The following is an 18,671-nucleotide window of genomic DNA, read 5'->3' on the forward strand; positions in this document are numbered from 1 at the left end:
TATCATTCTAAGGGACCAATAAACTCTTCTCGGGCTTCCAGCCCGGGTCCGTGATGATGGCAGAGTTTGTCATCATAACGTTGGTTGTGATCAGCCGGGAGCCCAAGAAGAGTTTATTTGTTATCGTTCATATTCTGCATGGAGGACGGTGTTCTGCAGGGCTCCTTTCTCTGTGATTTTTACAAGTGACCTGGAAGAGGAAGTAGAAGTATGGATTAGAACATAGAATAGTACAGCACATTACAGGCCCTTTGGCCCACAATGTTGTGCCAACCCTCAAACCCTGCCTGCCATATAACCTCCACCTTCAATTCCTCCATATACCTGTCTGGTAGTGTCTTAAACTTCACTAGTGTTTCTGCCTCCACCACTGACTCAGGCAGTGCATTCCACGCACCAACCACTCTGAGTGAAAAACCTTCCTCTAATATCCCCCTTGAACTTCCATCCCCTTACCTTAAAGCCATGTCCTCTTGTACTGAGCAGTGGTGCCCTAGGGAAGAGGCGCTGGCTGTCCACTCTATCTATTCCTCTTAATACCTTGTACACCTCTATCATGTCTCCTCTCGTGCTCCTTCTCTCCAAAGAGTAAAGCCCTAGCTCCCTTAATCTCTGATCTTAATCCATACTCTCTAAACCAGGCAGCATCCTGGTAAATCTCCTCTGTACCCTTTCCAATGCTTCCACATCCTTCCTATAGTGAGGCAACCAGAACTGGACACAGTACTCCAAGTGTAGCCTAACCAGAGTTTTATAGAGCTGCATCATTACATCGTGATTCTTAAACTCTATCCCTCGACTTATGAAAGCTAACACCCCATAAGCTTTTTTAACTACCCTATCTACCTGTGAGGAAACTTTCAGGGATTTGTGGACATGTACCCCCAGATCCCTCTGCTCTTCCACACTCCCAAGTATCCTGCCATTTACTTTGTACTCTGCCTTGGAGTTTGTCCTTCCAAAGTGTACCACCTCACACTTCTCCAGGTTGAACTCCATCTGCCACTTCAGCCCACTTCTGCATCCTATTAATGTCTCTCTGCAATCTTCGACAATCCTCTACACTATCCACAACACCACCAACCTTTGTGTTGTCTGCAAACTTGCCAACCCACCCTTCTGCCCCCACATCCAGGTCATTAATAAAAATCATAAGAAGTAGAGTTCCCAGAACAGATCCTTGTGGGGCACCACTAGTCACAACCCTCCAATCTGAAGGTACTCCCTCCACCATGACCCTCTGCCTTCTGCAGGCAAGCCAATTCTGAATCCACCTGGCCAAACTTCCCTGGATCCCATGCCTTCTGACTTTCTGAATAAGCCTACCGTGTGGTACCTTGTCAAATGCCTTACTAAAGTCCATGTAGATCACATCCACCTGCACTACCCTCATCTATATGCCTGGTCACCTCCTCAAAGAACTCTATCAGGCTTGTTAGACACGATCTGCCCTTCACAAAACCATGCTGACTGTCCCTGATCAGAGCATGATTCTCTATATGTCCATAGATCCTATCTCTAAGAATCTTTTCCAACAGCTTTCCCACCACAGACATAAAGATCACTGGTCTATAGTTACATGGACTATCCCTACTACCATTTTTGATCAAGGGGACAACATTCGCCTCCCTCCAATCCTCTGGTACCATTCCCTAAGTTGCTAAGTTTGCTGATGACACAAAGGTTGGGGGTGCTGTGGATATTCTGGAAGGTTGTCAGAGGTTACATCAGGACATCGATAGGATGCAGAAATGGGCTGACAAGTGGCAGATGGAGTTCAACCCAGATAAGTGTGAAGTGGTTCATTTTGGTAGGTCCAATTTGAAGACAGAATATAATATAAATGGTAAGATTCTTGGCAGTGTGGAGGATCAGTGAGATCTTGGGGTCCTTGTCGATAGGACAATCAAAGATGTTCTGCAGATTGACATTGTTGGCATTCGTCAACTGTGGGACTGAGTTAAGGTGCCGTGACGTAATGTTACAGCGATATGAGACCTTGGTCAGACCCCACATAGAGTACTGTGTCAGACCCCACATAGAGTACCGTGTCAGACCCCACATAGAGTACCGTGTCAGACCCCACATAGAGTACTGTGTTCAGACCCCACATAGAGTACTGTGTCAGACCCCACATAGAGTACTGTGTTCAGTTCTGGCCACAGGAAGGACATGGATGCTATAGAGAAGGTGCAGAGAAGATTTGCAAAGATGTTGCCTGGATTGGAAGGCGTACCTTATGAGAATAAGTTGAATGAACTTGGCCTTTTCTCCTTGGAGCGCCGGAGGACAAGAGGTGACCTGATAGAGGTGTATAAGATGATGAGGGGCATTGATCTTGTGGATAGTCAGAGACTTTTTCCCAGGGCTGAAATGGCTAACATGAGGGGATATTGTTTTAAAGTGCTTGGATATAGGTACCAGAGATGTCAGGGGTATGTTTTTCCACACAAAGTGGTGAGTGTGTGGAATTCTAGGAAGTTTCTAGACTAGGTTACATGGTTGGCACAACATTGTAGGCCAGAGGGCCTGCAATGTGCTGTAAATTTCTATGTTCTATGTTTTATACCCTGGGAAAGCACTAGACCCTTTTTCATACTAAAGGACCGTTAAAGAGTCTGATAACAGTAGAATAGAAGCTGTCCTTGAGCCTGGTGGGACGAGTTTTCAGGCTTTTGTATCTTCTGCTCGATGGGAGGGGGGAGAAGAGGGAATGTCTGGGGCAGGTGGGGTCTTTGATCACGCTGGCTGCTTTACCACTGCAGCAGGAAATGTAGACAGAGTCCGTGGAGGGGAAGCTGATTTTCTGTGTCCACAACTCTTTCAGTCACAGTCAGACCAAGCCATGGTGTGTCCAGATAGGGTGATCTGAATTTGACTTTAACCCTTTGCATACATGAGTAAAAATCTTTACATTACATCTTCATCTAGATGTGCAATGTATAGTAATTTGTAATAAATAGTATGTATAACAGTAAATGTAATATAGAAATACAATTGTATCAGCGTGAATTAATCAGTCTGATGGCCTGGTGGAAGAAGCTGTCTCGGAACCTGTTGGTCCTGACTTTTATGTTGCGGTACTGTTTCCCAGATGATAGCAGCTGGAACAGATTGTGATTGGGGTGACTCACGTCCCCAGTGATCCTTCAGGCCCTTTTTACGCACCTGTCATTGTAAATGGTCTTGAAGTTCACATCTACAGATGTGCTAGGCTGTCCGCACCACTCTCTGCAGAGTCCTGCGATTGAGGGAAGTACAGTTCCCATACCAGGCAGTGATACAGCTAGTCAGGATGCTCTCAATTGTGCCCCTGCAAAAAGTCCTTAAGATTTGGGGCCTCTTGCTGAACTTTTTCAACCATATGAGGTGAAAGAGGCACTGTTATCTTTTTTTTCCACCAACCATGTGAGGTCCTTAAAGGTGACCTCTCAACCCCAGATCTATTGATATCTATAGGGGTAAACCTGTCTCCAATCCTCCAGTAGTCCACAACCAGCTCCTTTGTTTTTGCGACATTGAGGGAGAGGTTGTTTTCTTGACACCACTGTGTCAGGGTGATGACTTCTCTGTAGGCTGTCTCATTATTATTTGAGATTAGGCCGATCAATTTTAATTAGCAGATTGGAGCTGTTATTTGGTGAATAATTGATTGGTGACACAGTCATGGGTGTACAGAGAGTAAAGGAGAGGAGTCAGTACACAGCCCTGAGGGTCAGAGGGGTGGAGGCGAGGGAGCCCACTCTTACAACCTGCCAGCCATCTGACAGGATGTCCAGGATCCAGCTGCACAAGGCAGGTGAAGCATCCAGATACGATGCTCTCTATGGTGCTTCTGTGAACATTTGTGAGGATTCACATTCACATTTCTCATGAGGAAGTAGAGTGTTTGTGAACTTCCTTAGCTACTATGTTTGCATGGTGTCCTATAGGAGAGGACAGTGGATCATGGAGAAGGGGAACAATCTGAACCAGAGAGAGGTGATGGGCAGATCATGAAGTGGGAAAAGGAAGGAAAGGGGTGAGAGGAATGAAGAATGAAGAAAAACAAGTGGAGGGGGAGCAAAGGGAAGTCACTACCAGAGGTAAGAGACTACGCAGATGGAATATGAGGCATTGTTCCTCCAACTTCCACCTTGCCTCATGAAGACAGTAGAGGAGGTGTGGATGGATGTGTTGCTGTGGGAACGGAAGTGAAATTGAAATGGGTGGCTACCAGGAAATCCTGCCTGTCTGAGTGGATGAACCGAAGGTCCCAATGAAGTAGTTGGCTCAATCTGTGCCGGGTCTCATCGAGGTAGAGGAGAACTTGGACACGCTTGTTGGTAATGGTATTAGAATTGGTTTATTATTGACACATGTATGGAGATACAGTGGAAAACTTGTCTTGTTTACTGTTCATATAGATCAGATTGTTATGCTGAGGTAGAACAAGGGAAAACAACAACAGAATACAAAATAGTGTCACAGTTACAGGGAGTGCAGAGTAGGTAAACAATAAGATGCAAGTTGATTGTGAGGCCAACAGTCCATCTTATCATACAAGAGGTCCATTCAGGAGTTTGATAACAGAAGCGGTCCTAAAGCCTGGTGGGATGTGGTTTCAGGGTTCTGGCAACTGGGAGAAGGAGGAGAGAGAATGCCCGGGCTGGGTGGGTCTTTGGCTATGCTGGCTGAAATCAAAGCCGTGATGCATCAGGATAGGGTGCTCTCAATGGTACACTGATAAAAATTGGCAAGGATAGGAATGGGGAAAAATTGAAATAAATGGCCCCCCAAAGAAGCCCCACCCCCAGACCTCACCTGCTTTAGGGTAGGTGGCGATGAGGATATCGTCAGGCTTGGCCTGGACCATTTGGATTTCATTCCAGTTGCACAGAATCCAGCTTGGCAGGGGTAGCCCCTCCACCAACTCCAGGCCAGGCTTACTCAAGCCCGAATTCTCAGAATCTTCCGGAGCCTGCATCCTGGAACAGAGCAAGTTCATCATCAAATGTCATTGTAAGGGAGGCTCAGGATCCTGGAGCCCCACACTAAACATCTGAGGAATAGCTCATTTCCCTCCCTCCGCCTGGACAGACCCAAATAATCCAGGAGACCATTAGCACCATCTCGCTTTTCCTCTGTTTTTTGCACTGGAGATATCAGAGGTCCGTTCTGATTACCTCACTAAAGGAAGCACGTCAAAGTTTTAGAGAGGGTGCAGAGATTTTCCAGGATGCTGCCTGCATTAGAGAACACGTCTCATGAGGATGGGATTCTCTTTGGACTGAAGAACGATGAGAGGTGACTTGATAGAGGAGTATAAGGTGATAAGAGGCCTAGCTAGAGTGAATAGTCAGATTTTTTTCCCAGGGCAGAAATGGCCAATACCAGAGAGCATGTGTTTCAGGTGACTGGAGGAAGGTAGAGGGAGCATATCACAGATAGGGTTTTTCCACAGAGGGGGTGGGTGTGTGGAACACACTGCCAGGGGTGATGGTAGAGGCAGATACATTAGGGGCATTTAAGAAACTCTTAGATAGGTATGTGAAATGAAACAAAAATGGATGAAATGTGGGACGGAAAGGTGAGATTGATCTGAGAGTAGATCAAAGGGTCATCCCAACATGGTGGCCAAAGGGCCTGTAACGTTCTGTACTGTTCTTCATTCCACAGCACAGAAACAGGCCCTTTGGCCCATCCAGTCTGTGCCAACCTGGTCTTCTGGCCAGTTCCACTACCTGCACCAATCATCTTTTATCCCAAATTCATGACCTTGAACCGTACTCTCACCCAGCCTGGATGGAAGACAGCATTCACACCATATGTACCACTTATAATTTTATGTACATCTATAAGATCTCCCCTCATTCTCCTGCACCTAACCTACACAGCCGTTCCTTATAACTTAGGTTTTAAAGTGCCAGCAGCATTCTCATAAAATTTCTCTGCACTTTTTCAGGCAATGAAAATCTTGCTTGTAGCAACATCACAAACACATTTGGACTGGATTTATTGATCACACGCAGACTAAGGCACACAGTCGGTGAGTGCATCAGAGAAGCAACATTCTTAGCTAAAACTTCAATTCAACACAAATTGTACACAATTTTTACAACAATGACACAGAACATCAAATGCAGTCATCAGAGTGGTCACAGTGTTTCTGTATTGAGGGAGTGATTAGGGTTGTGACAGTTGGTTCAGAGGTCACAGTGTTTCTGTACTGAGACGGTGATTAGGGGTGTGACGGTCAGTTCACAATCTGAATGGTTGAAGGGAAGTAGCTGTCCCTGAACCTGTTTGTCAAGACTTGGGGCTCATCTGGTTTACAAGGCATCAAAGCAATAGCCTTTCATTTTATTGAGATAAACACGCGGTGAGCTCTTCCGCCCTTCAACCGAATCCACCCAGCAACTCCTGAGCCCTGAAGGGGACAGCATTTTCAGACCGATTGCTTCTGGGTGTAAAGTTTGTCCATGTCCTGGACATGACTTCACTTAACCCTTGCCTAATCACAGGACAATTTACAATGATCAAATAACCGACCAAGCTGAATGTCTTTGAACTGTGGAAGAAAACTTGAGTACCTGGAGGAACCCAAACAGTCTGAGGTTCAAAGTTTCATTTATTATCATATGTAACACTCACCTAACAGGCTGGTATATGTCACACACCACCCCCACCTCCCGTACGCGCAGGTGCTGTGGGAATCAAGTTTATGCCTCGCGCATGCACACAGTATCAAATTCACACCAGATACCGTTATGAAATACACTTTAAAGATTTTACTAAAACTACAAGAGTACTAGGCAATACAATATATATGAAAAAAAGAAAAAGCAAAAGGCGCCAACTTATCAAAGTTCAGTCAGTTTAGTGCACATCGTTGGAGCTCAACCATCAAACCATTCGACCCCTCGTCACTTTCCTCCGACCTCCACGTCTTCGCACCTGGGACCACCCCCGGTGGACGACCGAGCAGTGCAGCGCACGTCCACCTTCCTCGGCGTCTCCTTCCCGCCTCCCCTGAAAACCCGCAAAAACCCCCAAGCTCCCAGCCCCACAAGACAAAATAACATTCCCCATTGGTTAACAAATGAATACAATCCCCATATCAGCAAGTCTAAAAGTTGTGCCGAACATGTCCCTACCTTAGAAATTACTCGGCTTACATATAGCCCTCTATTTTTCTAAGTTCCATGTACCTATCCAAAAGTCTCTTAAAAGACCAACATGTAGAGGAACCAACTAGAGAGCAGGCCATTCTAGATTGGGTATTGAGCAATGAGGAAGGGTTAGTTAGCAATCTTGTCGTGCGAGGCCCATTGGGTAAGAGTGACCATAATATGGTGGAATTCTTCATTAAGATGGAGAGTGACATAGTTAATTCAGAAACAAAGGTTCTGAACTTAAAGAAGGGTAACTTTGAAGGTACGAGATGTGAATTAGCTAAGATAGACTGGCAAATGATACTTAAAGGGTTGATGGTGGATATGCAATGGCAAGCATTTAAAGATCGCATGGATGAACTACAACAATTGTTCATCCCAGTTTGGCAAAAGAATAAACCAGGGAAGGTAGTGCACCCATGGCTGACAAGGGAAATTAGGGATAGCATCAAGTCCAAAGAAGAAACATATAAATTAGCAAAAAAAAGCGGCACACCTGAGGACTGGGAGAAATTCAGAGATCAGCAGAGGAGGACAAAGGGCTTAATTAGGAAAGGGAAAAAAGATTATGAGAGAAAGCTGGCAGGGAACATAAAAACTGACTGTAAAAGCTTTTATAGATACGTGAAAAGAAAAAGATTGGTCAAGACAAATGTAGGTCCTTTACAGTCAGAAACAGGTGAATTGATCATAGGGAACAAAGACATGGCAGACCAATTGAATAACTACTTTGGTTCTGTCTTCACTAAGGAGGACATAAATAATCTTCCGGAAATAGTAAGGGACAAAGGGTCCAGTGAGATGGAGGAACTGAGGGAAATACATGTTAGTAGGGAAGTGGTGTAAGGTAAATTGAAGGGATTAAAGGCAGATAAATCCCCAGGGCCAGATGGTCTGCATCCCAGAGTGCTTAAGGAAGTAGCCCAAGAAATAGTGGATGCATTAGTAATAATTTTTCAAAACTCCTTAGATTCTGGATTAGTTCCTGAGGATTGGAGGGTGGCTAATGTAACCCCACTTTTTAAAAAAAGGAGGGAGAGAGAAACCAGGGAATTATAGACCGGTTAGTCTGACATCGGTGGTGGGGAAAATGCTCGAGTCGGTTATCAAAGATGTGATAACAGCACATTTGGAAAGAGGTGAAATCATCGGACAAAGACAGCATGGATTTGTGAAAGGAAAATCATGTCTGACGAATCTTATAGAATTTTTTGAAGATGTAACTAGTAGAGTGGATGGGGAGAACCAGTGGATGTGGTATATTTAGATTTTCAAAAGGCTTTTGACAAGGTCCCACACAGGAGATTAGTGTGCAAACTTAAAGCACACGGTATTGGGGGTATGGTATTGATGTGGATAGAGAATTGGTTGGCAGACAGGAAGCAAAGAGTGGGAGTAAACGGGACCTTTTCAGAATGGCAGGCAGTGACTAGTGGGGTACCGCAAGGCTCAGTGCTGGGAACCCAGTTGTTTACAATATATATTAATGATTTAGACGAGGGAATTAAATGCAGCACCTCCAAGTTTGCGGATGACACGAAGCTAGGCAGCAGTGTTAGCTGTGAGGACGATGCTAAGGGGATGCAGGGTGACTTGGATAGGTTAGGTGAGTGGGCAAATTCATGGCAGATGCAATTTAATGTGGATAAATGTGAGGTTATCCACTGTGGTTGTAAGAACAGGAAAACAGATTTTTATCTGAACGGTGGCCGATTAGGAAAAGGGGAGATGCAACGAGACCTGGGTGTCATTGTACACCAGTCATTGAAGGTGAGCATGCAGGTACAGCAGGCAGTGAAAAAGGCAAATGGTATGTTGGCATTCATAGCAAAAGGATTTGAGTACAGAAGCAGGGAGGTTCTACTGCAGTTGTACAAGGCCTTGGTGAGACCTAGAATATTGTGTGTAGTTTTGGTCCCCTAATATGAGGAAAGATATTCTTGCCATAGAGGGAGTACAGAGAAGGTTCACCAGATTGATTCCTGTGATGGCAGGACTTTCATATGAAGAAAGACTGGATCGACTAGGCTTATACTTACTGGAATTTAGAAAATTGAGGGGGGATCTTACTGAAACGTACAAAATTCTAAAGGGATTGGACAGGCTAGATGCAGGAAGATTGTTTCCGATGTTGGGGAAGTCCAGAACGAGGAGTCACAGTTTAAGGATAAAGGGGAAGCCTTTTAGGACCGAGATGAGGAAAAACTTCTTCACACAGAGAGTGGTGAATCTGTGGAATTCTCTGCCACAGGAAACAGTTGAGGCCGGTTCATTGGCTATATTTAAGAGGAAGTTAGATATGGCCCTTGTGGCTAAAGGGATCGGGGGTTTGGAGAGAAAGCAGGTACAGGGTTCTGAGTTGGATGATCAGCCATGATCATACTGAATGGCGGTGCAGGCTCGAAGGGCTAAATGGCCTACTCCTGCACTTATTTTCTATGTTTCTATAACCCTATAGTATCTGCCTCCACCACCGTTGCCGGCAGCCCATTCCACGCACTCACCACTCTGCATAAAAAAAATTACCCCCGACATTTCCTCTGTACCTACTCCCCAGCACCTTAAACCTGTGTCCTCGTGGCAACTATTTCAGCCCTGGGAAAAAGCCTCTGACTATCCACACAATCAATGCCTCTTATCATCTTATACACCTCTATCAGCTCACCTCTCATCCTCCATCCTCCAAGGAGAAAAGGCTGAGTTCACTCAACCTATTCTCTTAAGACATGCTCCCCAGTTAAGGCAACATCCTTGCAAATCTCCTCTGCACCCTTTCTATGGCTTCCACATCCTTCCTGTAGTGAGGTGACCAGAACTGAGCACAGTACTCCAACTGGAGTCGGACCAGGGTCCTACATAGCTGCAACATTACCTCTCGGCTCCTAAATTCATTTCCATGATTGATGAAGGCCAATACACCGTAAGCCTTCTTAACCACAGAGTCAACCTGCACAGCAGCTTTGAGCGTCCTACGGATCAGACCCCAAGATCCCTCTGATCCTCCACATTGCCAAGAGTCTTACCATTAATACTATATGTTGCCATCATATTTGACCTACAAAAATAAACCACTTCACACTTATCTAGGTTGAATTCCATCTGCCACTTATCAGCCCAGTTTTGCATCCTATCAATGTCCCGCTGTAAACTCTGACAGCCCTCCACACTATCCACAACACCTCCAACCTTTGTGTCATCAGCAAACTTACTAACCCATCCTCCACTTCCTCATCCAGGTCATTTATAAAAATCACCAAGAGCAAGGGTCCCAGAACAGATCCCTGAGGCACCCCACTGGTCACCGAACTCCTAGCAGAATATTAACTGTCTACAACCACTCTTTGCCTTCTGTGGGCAAGCCAGTTCTGGATCCTCAAAGCAATGTCCCCTTGGATCCCATGCCTCCTTACTTTCTCAATAAGCCTTGCATGGGGTACCTTATCAAATGCCTTGCCGAAATCCATATACACTACATCTACTACTCTTCCTTCATCAATGTGTTTAGTCACATCCTCAAAAAATTCAATCAGGCTCGTAAAGCATGACCTGCCTTTGACAAAGCTATGCTGACTATTCCTAATCATATTATACCTCTCCAAATGTTCATAAATCCTGCCTCTCAGGATCTTCTCCATCAACTTACCAACCACTGAGGTAAGACTCTCTGCTCTATAATTTCCTGAGATATCTCTACTCCCTTTCTTGAACAAAGGAACAATATCCGCAACTCTTCAATCCTCCGGATCCTCTCCTGTCCCCACTGATGATGCAAAGATCATCGCCAGAGGCTCAGCAATCTCCTCCCTCATCTCCCACAGTAGCTGGGATACATCTCATCCGGGCCTGGTGACTTATCCAACTTGATGCTTTCCAAAAGTTCCAGCACATCCTCTTTCTTAATATCTACATGCTCAAGCTTTTCAGTCTGCTGCAAGTCATCACTCCAATCACCAAGATCCTTTTCCATAGTGACCACTGAAGTATTCATTAAGTACCTCTGCTATTTCCTCTGGTTCCATGCACACTTTACCACTGTCACACTTGATAGGTCGTATTCTTTCATGTCTTATCCTCTTGCTCTTCACATACTGGTAGAATGCCTTGGGGTTTTCCTTAATCCTGCCCACCAAGGCCTTCTCATGGCCCCTTCTGGCTCTCCTAATTTCCTTCTTAAGCTCCTTCCTATTAGCCTTATAATCTTCTAGATCTCTGACTTTACCTAGCTCCCTGACCTTTTGTAAGCTTTTCTTTTCTTCTCGATTAGATTTATTACAGCCTTTGTACACCACAGTTCCTTTACCCTACCATAACTTCCTTGCCTCATTGGAAAGTACTTATGCAGAACTCCACACAAATATCCCCTGAACATATGCCACATTTCTTCTGTACTTTTCCGAGAACATCTGTTTCTAATTTAAGCCTCCGATTTCCTGCCTGATAGCGTCATAATTCCCCTTACTCCAATTAAATGCTTTTCTAACTTGTCTGTTCCTATCTTTCTGCAATGCTATTGTAAAGGAGATAGAATTATGATCACTATCTCCATAATGCTCTCCCACTGAGAGACCTGACACCTGACCAGGTTCATTTCCCAATACCAGATCAAGTACAGCCTCTCCTCTTATAGGCTTATCTACATATTGTGTCAAGAAACCTTCCTGAATACTCCTAACAAACTCCACCCTATCTAAACCCCTCGCTCTAGGAAGATGCCAATCGATATTTGGGAAATTAAGATCTCCCATCATTACAAGTTTGTTATTACAACTTTCCAGGATCTGTTTCCCTTTGTGCTCCTTGATATCCCTGTTACTATTAGGCATCCTATAAAAAAAACATCCAGTAGAGTTATTAACCCCTTCCTGTTCCTGTTCCTCTTCCTGACATCGGGAAGAACAAGAGGAAGGACATTCTGCAGCGGGACTTCAGAGAACTCAGAAGAAGGCTGAAAAGCAGGACTTCCAGGGTGGTTATCTCTGGTTTGCTTCCAGTTCCTCGTGCTGGAGAGGGCAGGAACACAGAGATAATGGATCTGAATGTGCGGCTGAGGAACTGGTGCAGAAAGCAAGGATTTACATTCTTGGACCACTGGGATCTGTTTTGGGGTAGGGATGAATTGTACAAAAGGGACGGGTTGCACCTTAATAGGCGGGGGACCAGCATTCTGGCAGACAGGTTTGCCACTGCAACACGGATGTGTTTAAACTAAGTAGTGGGGCGGGGGAGGAGATGAACTGGAAATATAAGGATGGAGTTAAAGGGAAAGGGAAAATAAGAAAAGTTAAAAAGGACAACAGGATCAATGGAGTAGAAAGCTCAAGAAGAGATCATACAGTATGGCCAAGTGAAATAGGAATTGATATGAAAGGAGAGGGGAGTACCGAATTAAAAGTATTGTATACTTTAAAAAAAAAAAAATATATATATATATATATATATTGTGGGAATATATATATATATGTTGTGGGAATAATTGAGACATGGCTTCAAGCGGACAGGGCCTGGGAAATGAATATTAAAGGATATAGGAAAGATATCAATAAATTAGAGAGAGTGCAGAGACGATTTACTAGGATGTTACCAGGGTTTCAGCACTTAAGTTACAGAGAAAGGTTGAACAAGTTAGGTCTCTATTCATTGGAGCGTAGAAGGTTGAGGGGGGATTTGATCGAGGTATTTAAAATGTTGAGAGGGATAGATAGAGTTGACGTGAATAGGCTGTTTCCATTGAGAGTAGGGGAGATTCAAACGAGAGGACATGATTTGAGAGTTAGGGGGCAAAAGTTTAAGGGAAACACGAGGGGGTATTTCTTTACTCAGAGAGTGATAGCTGTGTGGAATGAGCTTCCTGTAGAAGTAGTAGAGGCCAGTTCAGTTGTGTCATTTAAGGTAAAATTGGATAGATATATGGATAGGAAAGGAGTGGAGGGTTATGGGCTGAGTGCGGGTAGGTGGGACTAGGTGAGATTAAGAGTTCGGCACGGACTAGGAGGGCCGGAATGGCCTGTTTCCGTGCTGTGATTGTTATATATGATATACATCTTATCGAAAGGGCAGACTGACTGGCAGAGGGGGTGGGGTGGCTCTGTTGGTGAGAAATGATATTCAGTCCCTTGCGAGGGGGGACATAGAATCAGGAGATGTAGAGTCAGTATGGATAGAACTGAGAAATTCTAAGGGTAGAAAGACCCTAATGGGAGTTATCTACAGGCCCCCAAACAGCAGTCTGGATGTAGGATGTAAGTTGAATGAAGAGTTAAAATTGGCATGTCGCAAAGGTAATGATACAGTTGTCATGGGGGATTTCAACATGCAGGTAGACTGGGAGAATCAGAATGGTACTGGACCCCAAGAAAGGGAGTTAGTGGAGTGCCTCTGAGATGGATTCTTAGAACAGCTTGTACTGGAGCCTACCAGGGAGAAGGCAATTCTAGATTTAGTGTTGTGCAATTAATCGGATTTGATCAGGGACCTGGAGGTAAAGGAACCATTAGGAGGTAGTGACCATAATATGATATGTTTTAACCTACAATTTGAGAAGGAGAAGGGAAAATCGGATGTGTCAGTATTACAGTTGAACAAAGGGAACTATGGAGCTATGAGGGAGGAGCTGGCCAAAGTTCAATGGAACAATACCTTAGCAGGGGAGACAGTGGAACAAAAATGGCAGGTATTTCTGGGAATAATGCAGAAGGTACAGGATTGGTTCATTCCAAAGAAGAAGAAAGATCCTAAGAGGAGTAAGGGGTGGCCGTGGTTGACGAGGGAAGTAAAAAAAAAGGGCAGTACAAAAATAAAAGAGAAGAAGTATAACATAGCAAAGATGAGCAAGAAACCAGAGGACTGGGAAGCTTTTAAAGAGCAACAGAAGATAACAAAAAAGGCAATACGCCAAGAAAAAATGAGGTACGAAGGTAAACTAGCCAAGAATATAAAGGAGAATAGTAAAAGCTTCTTTAGGTATGTGAATAGCAAAAAAATAGTTAAGACCAAAATTGGGCCATTGAAGACAGAAACGGGTGAATTTATTATGGAGAACAAGGAAATGGCAGATGAGTTGAACAGGTACTTTGGATCTGTCTTCACTAGGGAAGACACAAACAATCTCCCAGATGTAATAGTGGCCAAAGGAACGAGGGTAAAGGATGAATTGAAGGAAATTTATATTAGGCAAGAAACGGTGTTGAGTTCAGACTGTTGAGTCTGAAGGCTGATAAGTCCCCAGGACCTGATTGTCTGCATCCCAGGGTACTTAAAGAGGTGGCTCTAGAAATTGTGGATGCATTGGTAATCATTTTCCAATGTTCTATAGATTCAGGAACAGTTCCTGCTGATTGGAGGGTGGCTAATGTTGTCCCACTTTTCAAGAAAGGAGGGAGAGAGAAAACAGGGAATTATAGACCGGTTAGCCTGATGTCAGTGGTGGGAAAGATGCTGGAGTCAATTATAAAAGAGGAAATTATGACACATTTGGATAGCAGTAGAAGGATCAGTCCGAGTCAGCATGGATTTATGAAGGGAAAATCATGCTTGACTAATCTTCTAGAATTTTTTGAGGATGTAACTATGAAAATGGACAAGGGAGAGCCAGTGGATGTAGTGTACTTGGACTTCCAGAAAGCTTTTGATAAAGTCCCACGTAGGAGATTAGTGGGCAAAATTAGGGCACATGGTATTGGGGGCAGAGTACTGAGATGGATTGAAAATTGGCTGGCTGATAGGAAAGAAAGAGTAGTGATTAACGGGTCCCTTTCGGAATGGCAGGCTGTGACCAGTGGGGTACCGCAAGGTTCGGTGCTGGGACCGCAGCTGTTTACAATATACATTAATAATTTAGATGAAGGGATTAAAAGTAACATTAGCAAATTTGCTGATGACACAAAGCTGGGTGGCAGTGTGAGATGTCAGGAAGATGTTATGAGAATGCAGGGTGACTTGGACAGGTTGGGTGAGTGGGCAAATGTATGGCAGATACAGTTTAATGTGGATAAATGTGAGGTTATCCACTTTGGTGGCAAGAACAGGAAGGCAGATTACTATCTAAATGGAGTCAAGTTAGGAAAAGGGGAAGTACAATGAGATCTAGGTGTTCTTGTACATCAGTCAATGAAAGCAAGCATGCAGGTACAGCAGGCAGTGAAGAAAGCTAATGGAATGCTGGCTTTTACAACAAGAGGAATTGAGTATAGGAGTAAAGAGGTCCTTCTGCAGCTGTCCAGGGCCCTGGTGAGACCCCTCCTGGAGTATTGTGTGCAGTTTTGGTCTCCAAATTTGAGGAAGGACATTCTTGCTATTGAGGGAGTGCAGCGTAGGTTCACAAGGTTAATTCCCGGAATGGCGGGACTGTCATATGTTGAAAGATTGGAGCGACTGGGCTTGTATACACTGGAATCTAGAAGGATGAGAGGGAATCTGATTGAAACATATAAGATTATTAAGGGATTGGACACACTGGAGGCAGGAAGCATGTTCCTGCTGATGGGTGAGTCCAGAACTGGAGGCCACAGTTTAAGAATAAGGGGTAGGCCATTTAGAACAGAGATGTGGAAAAGCTTTTTCACCCAGAGAGTGGTGGATATGTGGAATGCTCTGCCCCAGAAGGCAGTGGAGGCCAAGTCTCTGGATGCATTCGAAAGAGTTAGATAGAGCTCTTATAGATAGCGGGGTCAAGGGATATGGGGAGAGGGCAGGAATGGGGTACTGATTGTGTATGATCAGCCATGATCACAGTGAATGACGGTGCAGGCTAGAAGGGCTGAATGGCCTACTCCTGCACCTACTGTCTATTGTCTATTGTCTAACCTCCACCCACAGAGACTCCGTAGACAATCCCTCCATGAAGTCAACCTTTTCTGCAGCCGTGACACTATCTCTGATCAACAGTGCCACGCCCCCCACCTCTTTCACCTCCCTCCCTGTCCTTTCTGAAACATCTAAAACCTGGCACTTGAAGTAACAATTCCTGCCCCTGAGCCACCCAAGTCTCTGTATTGGCCACCACATCACATCTCCAAGTACTGATCCACGCTCTAAGCTCATCCACTTTGTTCACAACACTCCTTGCGTTAAAATAGAGACATTTCGAGCCTTCAGTCTGAGCGCGTCCCTTCTCTATCGCCTGCCTAGCCTCCCTCTCACACTGTCTATAAGCTTTCTCTATTTGTGAGCTAACCTCCTCTTCCCCAGTCTCTTCAGTTCAGTTCCCACCCCCCAACGATTCTAGTTTAAACTCTCCCCAGTAGCCTTAGCAAACCTCCCCGCCAGGATATTGGTCAGAATTTCAGAATATCAAAGTTACAACTCTGAAATTCTTCTTCTGCACGCATCCATGAAATGAAGAAAAAAAATTTAAAAAGGCAGTACGATCCTCAACCCCGAATCCTTCTCTCCACGATGTGGTGAACTACATATACCTGTCTGGACATGTCCCCTGCTGACTGCTCCTGTGGCTCCTCCCACGGACCACGGTATAAAGGGGATTGAGGCCTGAGCGCGGCCTCTCTGTCTCCAGGATGTAGTAAAATCCGATATCTCGCCTTTACCTCTCAGAGAGAGTTATTGATGGTGCATCACACGAAAAAGCAAACAAAACGCTACAGGAAATCAAATCACAAACTAAAGAGAATTCGCAGATGCTGGAAATCCAAGCAACACCTGCCGTGCAAAACGTCGACTGTGCTTCTTTCCCCGTAGATGTCTGGCCTGTTGAGTTCCTCCAGCATTTTGTGTGTGTTCTTTAAATGGTACAGGGACAATCCCCAAATCCCCCTTCCTCGCACAATAAAAACTGATCAGAAATGGAACAGGCACATCAACCCCCCCGCCCCCCCATCCCCACCCTTCGCAAAAAAACGAGAATCATCGTAGGGAGAAGATACAAGCTCCTTACAGACAGCGGTGGCAATACTCCCTGAGCCCTCGCTGCTACAGACTCTGTCCAGGAATACTGTACATGCCAGCGCAGGTTATACCGTTTGAACAAGGTATAATTAGTGAACAAACTCGCAGATCAAAGTTGGGGGGAACTTGTGGTGGGGGTGGTTAGGTAGGAATCTGGGAACTGATAGAAGCAAGGCAAGGATGAGAATTGATTATGGGATCAGTCGTAGAGGAATGGGAGAGAGTGAAGGGGAGGTTGGGGTGGGAGGGAGGAGTCTGGAAAAGAACGTAGGTCACAAATCCTGGTGTGTGTGTGTGTGTGTGTGTGAGTGTGTGAGAGTGAGAAATTGTGTGTGTGAGGGAGGGGAGAAAGGATGCGTGCGTGTTGGTGAGGGTGCGAAAGAGGTCCTGCTGGGAGGGGGGGGGGGAGGGAAATTGAGAGAGAGAGAGGGAGAGCCAATAGAGATTAAGGGTGTGCGTGCGAGTGTGAGAGAGAGTGGAAAAGAGATCTACTGACAGGAGGGAGAAGGTGCGAGAGAGGGCAAGAACAAGAGATCAGTGACAGGAGGAGGGAGAGTGGCAGTGAAGGTGACAGAGGGGAGGGGGGCGACGAGAGTTAGGGGCACCCGCTGCAGACAACAGAGTCCCTAAGTGTCCCAGAGTGTCCAGGGAGTTTTGATCTCGATGCTGGGATGGAGTGAGTTACGGGGTAGGGCAGTGGGGGGGATGTGGGGAAGTGGTCAGGGAAGCGACTGGAACGTGTCACAAACAAGGCGAGACGAAGTGTGTGTGAGGGGGGGAGAGGAAAGGGAGAGGGTGGGAATGGGGAGAGAGGAAAGTGTGGTGGAAGTGATGAGAGGAGAGAATGAAAGGGAAGGAGGCAAGAGTGGAACGGGAGAGTTAGGGGTGAGAACTTACGGAGAAACTTAACAGAAGTCTGTCGATCCTCTCTCTCCTATGAACTCGGCAAATTTTGGTTTGCATCCAGCAGTTTCACAATCCACATCTCACGTGACTGTTTCCAGGGAAATCAGAGTCCAGCTCTCTGCTGTGGCCGGGAGGGAGGGAGGGAGAGAGAGAGGGAGGGAGGAAACTAGGGGAAGGAGGGTGAGGATTGTCCGAGGCTCCTCGACACAGCGTTCTTCTGTTTGTCTGTCCATTATTGCCCCAGCCCTCTACTCACCACCACCCTGTCCTCCTCCTGTTTCTCTCCCCCTCCCAACCTCTTTCTCTTCTCCTCACCCTCTCCCCTCAACTCACTTCCTTCTATCCCCTCCAATACCCTTCTCTCCTCTACCCCATCCCCTCCACTCCTTCCTCTCTCTCACTCCTTCCTCAATTCCTCTCCTCTCCAAAACTACCGTCCCTCCTCTTCTCTCTCCCTCCTCCACTCCCTTCTCCCTCCTAAACTCTCTTCCACATCCACCCTCTCCATCACCCTCCACCCTCATTTCCTTTTCTCATGCACCTCCACCTACCTCCCCTCTCTTTTTTCCTCTCCATCTCCTCTTCCCCTTCCCCTATTTTTATTCCCCATCTTCATCCCTCCTCCTTTCCCCCTCTCTCCCTCCCACTTCCTCCCACTCTCTTGTCCCTCCCCACTAACCGCCTCACCCTCTGCCAGTAGATCCCACACAC

General features: G+C 45.6%; 1 protein-coding gene across 1 annotated transcript in view; it reads right to left on the minus strand.

Annotated features, from left to right (window-relative positions):
- The window catches only part of LOC140719131 (sulfotransferase 1C4-like), a 47,296-nt gene extending 29,218 nt beyond the window's left edge, over positions 1 to 18,078 (minus strand). Inside the window, exons 1-2 of the mRNA XM_073033530.1 lie at positions 17,952 to 18,078; positions 4,804 to 4,967 (exon numbers count right to left, since the gene is read on the minus strand). Coding sequence (XP_072889631.1) covers positions 4,804 to 4,966 — 163 coding nt within the window. The 5' untranslated portion in view covers position 4,967; positions 17,952 to 18,078. The remainder of the gene's footprint in view (positions 1 to 4,803; positions 4,968 to 17,951) is intronic.
- Between the last annotated feature and the right edge of the window lie 593 nt (positions 18,079 to 18,671).

This window comes from Hemitrygon akajei, chromosome 31 (assembly GCF_048418815.1).
Source record: "Hemitrygon akajei chromosome 31, sHemAka1.3, whole genome shotgun sequence".
Lineage (NCBI taxonomy): Eukaryota > Metazoa > Chordata > Chondrichthyes > Myliobatiformes > Dasyatidae > Hemitrygon > Hemitrygon akajei.